We start from the raw sequence: 10,850 nt of genomic DNA, 5'->3' as shown, positions 1-10,850 counted from the left end.
GCGCCCCTTGCCGATGACAACTGCCCGGATCCGTTGTTGTCCCTTGATTCGTGGACAAGTCGGTCGGTCTCCCCGACATCAACATCGTCCGTCTCCCCTACTACGACACCGTCGCCAGCTCATGCATTATCGTCGCCCAAGTTGATCACGCCACCTCCACCACCTCCTCCAGCTGGTCTTATTACCCGTCAGAGCCTTGGCATACGTCAGCCTAAACAGCGCACTGACGGCAGCCTGGACCTGTGTTCTAGTGGATCATGCATCGCTAAAACACACACATGAACCTCGTGATTACAAAGAAGCTCTCTGCACTCCTCACTGGCATGATGCTATGGAGGCCGATTTTTCTGCTCCCCAGGCTAATGACACTCGGTAACTGGTACCCCCTATTTTATGGTGTTAATTTAATTGATTTACGGTGGGTTTTGAAGGTGAAGCTTCCCGCGGATGGTTCCATTGAAAGGTACAAGGTGCTTCTTGTTGCTAAACGGTGTAAGCAGCGCTATGATCTAGACAATGATGAGACTTTCAGTCATGTGATTAAGCCAGCTACCATCGGTTATTGCTTTCTACGGGTCTTTCTCACGGATGGCATCTTTATCAGCTTGACATTCAAAATGCATTTTTTTATAGTTTTATGGATGAGGAGGTATATATGCGTCAACCTCCTGGTTTTGTTGATTCTAATACGTCTGGTCACTATTGCAAGCTTATCAAGTCAGTATATAGACTGAAAAGGCTTAGCATGCTCGTCTCATTTCTGTAACAGCAAGAATTATGGAACAGAGTGAGTAAGAAATTTCTGTGTGATCCGTGATTTGTAGTAATATGTAACTATGTTTAATTGTTTACTCTCTAAATAATGCAATTAAAAACCGTATGCATCGATTGATGCAGAGGTCAGGCTGCCCATTTCGGGAAAAAAAAATCAGTGTACATTCGGGACAAGCAAAAAAACTAGTAGCAGGCCCAGAACTAGACTTGTAAAACCAAATCAAGAACTTCCTCGAGTTAAATACGCTGTACATTGAAAGGTCCGGTGCATGCATGTAAACGGAGCCAAGTAATGCACACATTCAGGCGAAAAATTACCAAGTGTCGCACTCTCATGAACAACTACGAAAACATCAGTTGCAGATACGGACTTCGCAGCACACAGCCAGTTGTTAACTCAAACAAACACATAAATCACTGTCTAGGCATGATGCAAGTTAAAACGTGGAAGTCCACTTCACAGGCCACACCACACATGGGGCAACCTCACAACCTACATACTGCATACAGGTACAGGACTTCGACCGTATCACAGGCCAACACACCACACACAATGGAAGAACCATTGGCGGAGGCAGGAAAATATTTTAGGTGTGGCGGAGTCGATAAATGAGAAAATGCAAAACTCCACTAGATAAATATTACTTTGTTCAACATGTACAATATAATTTCGCAATGTTAAAATAAATTGTTGTACTGAAAATACCTCACTAAATGTGATCTGAGTTTCACTCTTCATTGAGATCCTCTTTCTCTTGACCAACTATCAGATCATGAACATGTATGTTTTTCCTCTTCACTCTCTGCCTTGGGATGAGGAGCTAAGTTTGAGCTGCTACCGTCACATACTTTGCCAAAAAAGTCTTTTTATATATGTATAAGAAAATCACGGAGACAGCCAGGGTAAAATCAATCAACTAATCATTCAGAGCACTATAGCAGATTTTGTACTGGAGTTTATTTTAGTCAGATTGGTTTCAGAATTCGAAGTCCATATTGAGTTCCGAAATCAAATACAGTACCTTGCATTACGTATTTGGTGTTTTTCTTCCGCGCCAGATCCTTCTTCGCCCAGTCGCCGGTCACGGCCTCGTCGCATTGGCCGGCGGCCGCGGTTTTGATTGCTTCCGCTCCGCACAATCGCGATCGGTTTGTGAGTCGGCGGCAGGATCGTGTTTCGGTTTTCGGTGTTGTGATATCGTGTGTCGATCAGTTTTTGACTCTCGATGCCAATGAGCGTACAGGCACAGCCCAAGTGATCTACCGATCAGGCCCAACTGATCCCCAGGCCCAACACGGGGGGAAACCACCGGTTCGATCTTTTCCGGCTCGCTAAACAGCACCGATGCGCTGATTCCCATCGATGGAAGCAGTCAGTATTCAGCAGAAGACAAACCTGAAGCATATCTGCATATATGTACATAGTATTAGCATCAAAATTTAGGTATGGCGGCCGCCAAACCTCGCCATATAGCTAGCTCCGCCCCTGGGAAGAACCTATACCGAAAAGCCAGTTCCGCACCGCATCAACCTGAATTTAGCTATAGATGGCTGCAGATATAATCTCGGTCAAGTCAATTTGTAGTATTCTCTCACAGAACAGACAGAATTTGTATGATTCCAACAATAGACATTAACTTTAATTAACCATTGCGCAAAGGTCAATACAGAAAAATCCATATATAGCAGAATCATCCAAGTTTTATTGGGCAAAACTAACATCACAAACAGAGAACGGTTAGTTTGTTACTGCACAACTTCAACCATTATATTTCACTTGTTCTCAAGAGTTTTTGCTACTACATAAGTACACGTGCTCGCAGTAGAAACTATAAGAGCAGTGACTCCATCGGAGGAAAAACTCAAATTCCTGGATTGCTTTGTGTACCATGTGCATATAGAAGCGAACAGAGTACAAAGAAGAAACATCTCGTATGGAACTCAAAGCCATTTTTTTTTTTTGGAAATGTAAGCGCTGGTCAATTCATAAATTAGAATGATAATTAGGAGAGAACCATGGAACCACAAATCTACACCCCGCCTACCACCAGATGCCACTTCTAAGACGTACCCAGAAAAACATCCCAGTGTCATTGGTTAACTAACGTTAATCCAACTACAAGATTCCTAATGGTACTTGACTCTGGAGCCGAGCAAAGAAAAAGAGAAACAACGCAGTGAATCTCCATGGAAAATTTGAGGGAGAGAGAACAGCAAGTGGGCTGGCAATGTTACACTACTTGGCGTTCGAGCAGTCAGACACTCAAACCTAGACATACTGTCAGTCCTGTAACAGAAAAAATTGTATTGCCTGATACAGTAACATGGCTTGTCCTGTTAACACCACATGCTAATGTTAAAATATATAATATATAGCCTAGCTCTTTCCAATTGTTTGGATTTTTGGAAACTTGGCTGGTGCATCAATCTAATATGGTATCAGAGATACAAGGTCTCGGGACCTACCCATTGCACTATTGAATTTACTCCAAATAGGTTGGACCCTGATTACCCACGTCTAGTGTATTTCCATTTATCCAGCCTAGATGTGAGGGGGTTGTTAAAATATATAGCCTAGCCCTTTCCAACAGTTCGTACTTTTGAAAACTTGGCTAGTGCATCAATCTAATAGCTGATCTCTTAGCTTTGCACATATCGGAGCTCGACGTTCCCAATGGACTGGCTCTCCATTGTGCTGAAACAGGGTTTTCTACAAATTAATCGAATGCATACACTAGAAAGCGTAAAACAGTAGATCATAAATCATCTTACAAATTGAGTAACTAAGCAAAAAAAAAACTATACACATAGCAAAAAGATAAATTTATCTCAAACTGTTACACTTACATAGTGCATTAGCTGATCTCATATGTTCAAAGTTTCTGGTCCACCCATTTCCACCCAACTCCCCTCCCTACATGAAAGAGAATCCCAATACATCAATCAAAAATAAGAAGTTCAATTACTATAAGTCAAATATGAAATAAAGTTTCACTATATTCTTTTTTCTCCAGTTGTTGCCGGAAATTCAATTAGGCTTCCAGGTGTATATCCTCTCTCTATTAAAAAATTATACTATTTGGTAGTTAGCAGTTTGTGAATGGCCGGGTAAGATAGATATGTATTACCTGCGGTATAGAAATTTGTATATGGATAAAAGGTGTTATGACAAATGTAATCTCTTTTAATAATATGTCTGATCTTGGCCGAGTCAAGTTGGAGCGTGAAATTGCCAGTATCCGTAGTTAGAACTATCAAATTTGTGTCCTCGTCATACCCACTAAGACGTACGAATTTGTCATAACTTGGCATTCTGCGAGGAAATAGCCCCTTCAGTTTAATAGTTTTCTGCAGCATCACCCATCCGACATCCCCATCACAGTAGGATTTCCTCTCCCATAGTTGGATGGTCAGTTTTGACAAACATACCAGGCCAGGTCCATTATCCTCTGTCCGGAAGAGTCGAACAGAAGAATCGAAGTAGCGCTTCATATCTGGCTTCTCAATGACACCAAGGCTCTGCCTTTGAATATCAAACGCAAGGATATCAGCTTCACCAAGCAACCAGCAAAATGCATCCCCAATGAGGACACTGGGCTCCGTATAACAAATAGTATCCCTGGTCGCCGTCGACGCAATATCTCCCCAGGCACCGGAAGCTGATTCATAGAGGCAGGCGAACGCTCGCGCGCGTTGGGCGACCAGGATCAGCACCAGTTTGAACGGGCTGGAGAAGCAGTCGCCGTGCACATGCCCGCCCGCGGCATCGGCGCACTGCACCGCGGCATGCCAGCGATTCCAATCGTCGGTGTGCATCCCCGGTGGAAAACTGACATGGCGCTGCTGGCCGGTGAGGGGATGCCACACCACGGCCTCGCGACGGGACACCTCGAGCAGCACGGCGAGGCCGTGGCGGCAGCCCATGAAGCGCCACTCGTCGTTGCGGCTGTGGCTCTGCGGCACGGGGAAGCGGGAGGCAGGGATGCGGTCGGGCGAGTCGAGGATGGGAGTGAAGACGGGTGTTGCATGGACATGGCCTGCGAAGAAGCCCAGCAGAGGCGGTTTCTGGTGGTGTTTGCGGAAGCGTTCGAGGAACTCAGGGTCGGAGAGGATGCTGCGCCATCCCTTGCAAACGAGGGAGGCGCGCGGGAGGGACGATGGCTTCGGAGGGAGGCGGAGGAGGATCTCCTGCAGGAGGTCCTCGTCGTCCAGCGGCGTCTTCGGCGCTGGTGCTGGCGCCGGCGGCGAGGAATGGTGGCTGCTGCCAGTCTGAGCTTTGGCTCGACCGCGCAGCAGGCGCAGCATCATGAGCTACGTTTCCTAAAAGAGAAGACCAGCCGAGAATCGTCAGGACTCAGGATACGTGTACCAAACTGAAATTGGGGAAGCGATAGAAAGTAGGGGAGCTCACCGTTTCTTCCAGGCTTCGAGGGCCGCGTGGGAGGCCGCTGTCGGTCGCCGGGAGGATCTAGGGCGGAGGAGGTAGGCGGAGGTCAGACTCGGAGCGGAACCTAACGTCGGAGGTCGGAGGTCGGAGGATGGGAGGGCGTGAAGTCAATGGGAGAACCACACGGGTGGAGAGGTGACTTTGCTTCGTCTCCATATTGCTTCTCTCCATATTGCTTCTCTTTTGATGAATTGCCATGTTGGTACCACGATCTTTTCCACTTGGTGAGCAAACCTTCTGGCTGCCCCTCACAGCTATATGGTTTTGGAAACGGTCTTCAGAACTGATGCTGACTAAGGTAAAGCGCCATGTCCTAATGCTGGAATACAGGTTGCTCTCAGTAACCCCGGCCTTGTAGGTGTCGAGCCCTGCCGTAAAGGCTGGATCAAGGCACAAAAAGAAGCAACGGAAGACTGAAGCAACGAAACACTGAAAGAACGATCAGAGCACTGAAGGCTGAAAATGAGAAATGAAGAACGTCGAAGAAATTATGTGGAGAACAGAAATGAATTGGAAGACTGAGAATGCTAAACTGAAAGGAAAAAAAAAACATGTTCAATAATGAGTAGATACATATTCCCACATTACAGAAAAGAAGACTGAAGAAAAGAATAAGGAAAAAAATTATTTCTTCACATTACAGACCTGTAGCTACTGCCAATTGGCAATGGACAGAAAATTTGACTGATGGTGAATTACAAAATCAGCAAGCTGAAAAATAGAAAAAAAAGGTGTTGTTTTTACCTATGGTTGGTAGTAGCATATTGGCTTTCTTATTTAATATTCTTCTATGATTTATTAAATTGACACAAAAACCAATGATGCAGTGAGTTTGGTAAGTGCAAATCTAGTAGGATTTTCTTCGACCAACAACCGAGATCAATGGGAAAAAAATCAACGATTCCTGGCCAGAAAGATCCAGTGCAAGATCCAGTGCATTTATCCAGTGCATCACATAGTTACAAGATCTAGGGGTCTCCAGCCAGAAAGATCCAGTGCATTTATCTGGCTTGCGCACTTGATGGTTTCGATCCATAAGTTTGATACCTCTTTGTACTTATCTTCAAACATGTGACCAGGGGTGTCGTCTTTTCTTATGAGCTGAGACTGGACAAAGCAACTGGAACAACCCAGTGAAACAGCTCCAATTCCAACCAATATATGTTTTCACATTCCTTCCAATGTAATGTTGTACAAATTACTACAAACCAGTCTATATGTAGAATTATTTAGAGCTTCCTAGATCGTGCTTTAGACATGCACCAACTTGGGGTCCTCGCACCTGTACCTAACATCAGGACCAAGGTTTTTTTCCTTTCTCGGTTGCAAACAAATACCAGTGGGCAGCGGTATTACCAGTTTTTCGAAATAGCAAAAATACCAGTCATAATGTTGTCCTAGATTTGTCTTCAATTTGTCCAAAAATTGTTTAAAAAAAATAAATTCAAGAAAATTATATAAATACCGGTATATCTTGTTCGATAAAAAGTTCTAGTTTTCGCCGAGATTTCAGAAATGTCGGCTGAGAAAAAGAAAACTGATCGGGACGGATGCCAAAGCCCTCGGGATCGGTGAACACAGTCTCCAGCAGCTTTCTCTGTGGAGAGAGCTGGCTCGCGTCAGCGAACACCATTGCCTCCTCGACGACGTTGTCAATTTTCTTCTCAATGCTCGCTTTCACATGCAAGTTTCTTCGGGGATGTGATGGGGTCCATTGTCACGTAATGAGATTTCTCATCTGCGAGAAAGGTTATCAGATCACTAAGTTATACCACAGCAAGGAAAATATGAAACTAGTGGAGCTTTAGAATTCTGGAGATAATAACTACGTCTGCCGTTAGAAAATACACAATCTAATTGAGAAGAGAATATTGATGCAAGTATACAGTAAAATGCAAGATACTTTCTGGTGCCGAGGTAGGTTGTAGGGAAGAGGGCGATGGGGGAAACGGTGACAGCAAAAGAACCTCTTCTACACTTTATCATGTCCAATAGTTCTACTCTACCCTTCCTGTAAGAGAATAACATTGGAGACATACGACTTGTACAAGTGCTCAACCGAACCCAAATCCTTGAAATCCATGATTACAATGTTTTTGCGGCCTCGTCAGATTCTGGGGTCCTTGAGGTAACCCGGAATGTGATTATAATATCAAATAAAAATCAATAGTCACACTTACATGAGAGATTTAACATTGATTGAAGTTCTGAGATGTGCACAAAATGGAATATCTGGTGCTCATTGGTGCGCTAAAGTTACCTATGGTAGAACTCACTACCGCAATGGATTCAACATCATCACAATCATTTGCTTATATAGGACACAAAGACATCCCACTCTCCAAGGGATCCATCGAGTTTCCATTCATCACTGCATACAAAAAATAACTTCAGAATATATTGAAAGAGAAATACTAGTCATTAATTGTACCTCAAGATTTTGAAGCTATTTCATGAAATCAAGACCACTCTGTTTTGTTAGTCCAGAGCCTGAATATCACATAGTACACAAAGGAGGAGAATAACATAACAACCTAATGAGCATAAGTGGCGGAGCAAGCCCAGACGTGGAGCCTAGGCAGGATTAGTGCGTGGCCATCTACAGTTTAATCGGCCCTAATAAATGCTTACTTAATCTAGCCATTAAGCTAAGTAATTCAAGATCTTTTGGCGTTGGAGCCTGGGCAGCCGCCCAGGCATGCCGGGCTGAAGCTCCGCCAATCATCAAACAATACAACAAATTTATATCTTTTTATACAAGCCAAGAAACATTCAAGGTTGCCGACAGAAATACCAAATTGTAGACTTTGGCAGTCATTCTTACTTTGAATCTACAAAATGTATTACGGGGAACACAATATTAGAATCCTGAGGCATGGATTAACACCATAACCAAAACACGAAATGCCAATAAATTGAAATTGTGTGCTGAAGTTAAATGGCATACATATTCGCACATGAGCAACATATGAACATACATCGGCCAATTGAGATGGTTGGTCGATTGTTCAGTACACATGAGATCAGGAACGAATCAAAGTGGGTCCTCTCCGTCTAACTAATCAATTTTCCAGTACCAGCGAGGCCACAAACGGATCAAAGTTAGTGTTTAGCACAAGTGGCGGAGGTTTTGGTGTGATCTCAAGATTGGCTTAGAAACAATTACATTGTGAATAAATAGAATATTATGTTAATAGGTTTACTTTATTTTCATGGTGTCAATCCTTTCATCTTGTGACATGTAAAAATTATCTATTGTAGATGCTGAGAAAGGAGATGCTATGTAGAAATGACAAGGTTTTTAACGATAAAAATTCATCTCTCATGCAGGTCATTTACCCGAGTACGGCTATGCTCCGTTCATGGTCGCCAAATCAACGATTGGAGGACCGCGATCTCTTTACGGAGGTGTCTACACAATTAGAGAATACGGTCATGGAGTTTATTTCCCAACATGGGTAGATGCATAACCGTCGGATTGCAGCCAATGTAGACTAGTTGGATGTCTTTGCTTCTTTTGCTTATGCAACTTTTTGTGTCATTCTACTTGCTACTTCAACGGCTGTGTGTATTCTAGTTATACAGAGGCTGGGTGTAATTTTTAAATCTTTTAAGTAATAAAGCGTCTTTTTATCGAAAAATAAAGAAAGGAGATGCTAGCTTTGGACTTGCCTTCAAGACATCTATGGGGGATTCTGGTAAATACTTATCAACACATTTTCCAACTGTGCATATGAGTGCATCTTCTGCAATGTATTCATGTTTACAACTAGTACATATGCCCTCTTAACAATATTCAACATAACAAAGCCAACATCTCAGTAATCAGAATTATAGTGATCACATAGTATGGAAGTGTGCAACAACAGCACGACTTGGGTGTCATAAAATCAATATAGCACCTTTTTTACACATGATCTATATTATGTGGGTCAGTCTGAAAAAGGTTGCCCTTACTGCCCATGATGAAACCAATGAAATATTTACAGCCCTCGCACCTATCGTATGGTTTCTCCTTGTCTCCGAAAATAAAGAGGATCCTGCCTATTATTATGTGGGCCCAAGAGAGTTATCATTTGCTCCAATTTATTTATACTAATTTTTTTACTTTGTAAATTAATAAGGTCTTCAAAAATGTAATCTCCATAACACTATATTGAAGTCACTTTTATAAAGGCCAACATAATAAACTATGAAAACAATTTTGTTAAAATATGTTGACACATTGTTCCGTGTTCACAATTGACACACCCCGTTGTTGTGAAAACTATATAAACAATTGTAACCAAAACCAAACTCCGCTGCAAAACTATGGTAACATTTGGAGAAATAAGAGCTCATGACACTTATACAAACTTATATTTTAACTATCTTTTGCAAAAGGACAAATATAGTTTCATCATCCAAAGATTAGTTTGTGCACTTAGATGTATAATTTTGTGTTTATATGTTCCTTATCCATTTAAATATCTTGAGAAGGACTGTAGAACATAAAATTCTAGATCATTATACCAAGAGCTCTTTTACGGTGATTGGTATGGAACTTTGGTTCCGTCTAATTGAATTTTGGTTCCGTTTAATGTAATTTTTCGTGACCGTTGATTAAATCTATGATTAATTTTCTGTAAGTTCTATAATGATATGACACCGTACAAGAGCTCCACAATGGACGTTTTAATCAGTGTTACAAAAAAAAAATCAGAATCAGATCGGACGATTGTGAGATGAGCACATCTCGATAGAAAACCATGAGCGCCCGCTGCCGCCACGGAGCCGCCCCGCCGACGCCGCCGCCCCGCAGCCAACACCGCCACCACGCAGCCGCCGCCCCGCCGACGCCGCCGCCGCCCCTCCCCCCGTCGTGAGTCTCCGCCCCGTCGGCCCGTCGCGGGGACTCATGGCCCTGACCTCTCCGTCGCTGCCGCGACTCGCCGCCCGTCGGCCCGCCTGCCTTCTGGTATGCAGCACTTTACTAAAGTAAGTAAATCCCATCTTCTACACGCTGCATTATTCAGCACTTCACTAACGAAACAAATTATCTATGGTAATCATGAGAGAACCTGAATACATACATTATTCAGTGACGATCTTATTCAGAGTTTGCACTTTGTTCGGTCAAGTACATGTGTTGTTCTTGTAGATGGACTTTTGAACTTGTTTCCTTTTAATTTTGCAACAGGAAGATCACTACGGTTAGGTACACAATGAGGATAGAAGTAGTAATTCAATCCTTTTTTTTTCTCAAGGACAAAACATGCATATTTTCTTCAATAAACTCACATGCCTGCAGGAAGGATGCAAAGTAGGTATCAGACTTAGGAATTCAAGATTAGTAGATTACTAATGAAGAGTACTTTTCAATGCTGCCATATCAAGAAATTTGGGCCAAATGTAGGAATTCAGTTGGATGCACTGCCTGACCGGTGACTCCACCTATGTCTGTCCAGAAAGAATGAACAATCCAAACAACTGGTAGTATATACTTGTTTTATAATTGGTTTGAACGAAATAACAACATATTTTATTGTAAAACCTAAAAACATAAATTTCTCTGTCCGATTCCTCGAGATATACCTTAAGATCTGGGCAAAAAAGAAAATTAGAAACCAATAACTAAAGAGGATTTATA

At 42.7% G+C, this 10,850-nt stretch overlaps 1 protein-coding gene across 2 annotated transcripts; it reads right to left on the bottom strand.

Annotated features, from left to right (window-relative positions):
- Nucleotides 1-1,388: 1,388 nt before the first annotated feature.
- On the bottom strand, nucleotides 1,389-5,444 carry LOC127293886 (putative F-box/kelch-repeat protein At1g15680). Of its 2 annotated transcripts, none has more exons than XM_051323596.2 (4): nucleotides 5,186-5,444; nucleotides 4,204-5,094; nucleotides 3,622-3,688; nucleotides 1,389-2,181 (listed from the first exon to the last, which is right to left on the bottom strand). In XM_051323596.2, exons 2-4 carry the CDS (start codon nucleotides 5,080-5,082, stop codon nucleotides 2,042-2,044), a joined length of 1,086 nt encoding a protein of 361 aa, XP_051179556.1. In that variant the 5' UTR covers nucleotides 5,083-5,094; nucleotides 5,186-5,444; the 3' UTR covers nucleotides 1,389-2,041. The 2 variants fall into 2 exon arrangements, with proteins under 2 accessions (XP_051179556.1, XP_051179555.1); XM_051323595.2 differs by having other exon boundaries at nucleotides 2,044-2,181; nucleotides 3,903-5,094.
- Nucleotides 5,445-10,850: the final 5,406 nt, after the last annotated feature.

This window comes from Lolium perenne, chromosome 4 (genome assembly GCF_019359855.2).
Source record: "Lolium perenne isolate Kyuss_39 chromosome 4, Kyuss_2.0, whole genome shotgun sequence".
Taxonomy (NCBI): Eukaryota; Viridiplantae; Streptophyta; class Magnoliopsida; order Poales; family Poaceae; genus Lolium; species Lolium perenne.
Note: the sequence above shows the minus strand (reverse complement) of the source record. Positions and strands in the feature narration are given on the sequence as shown.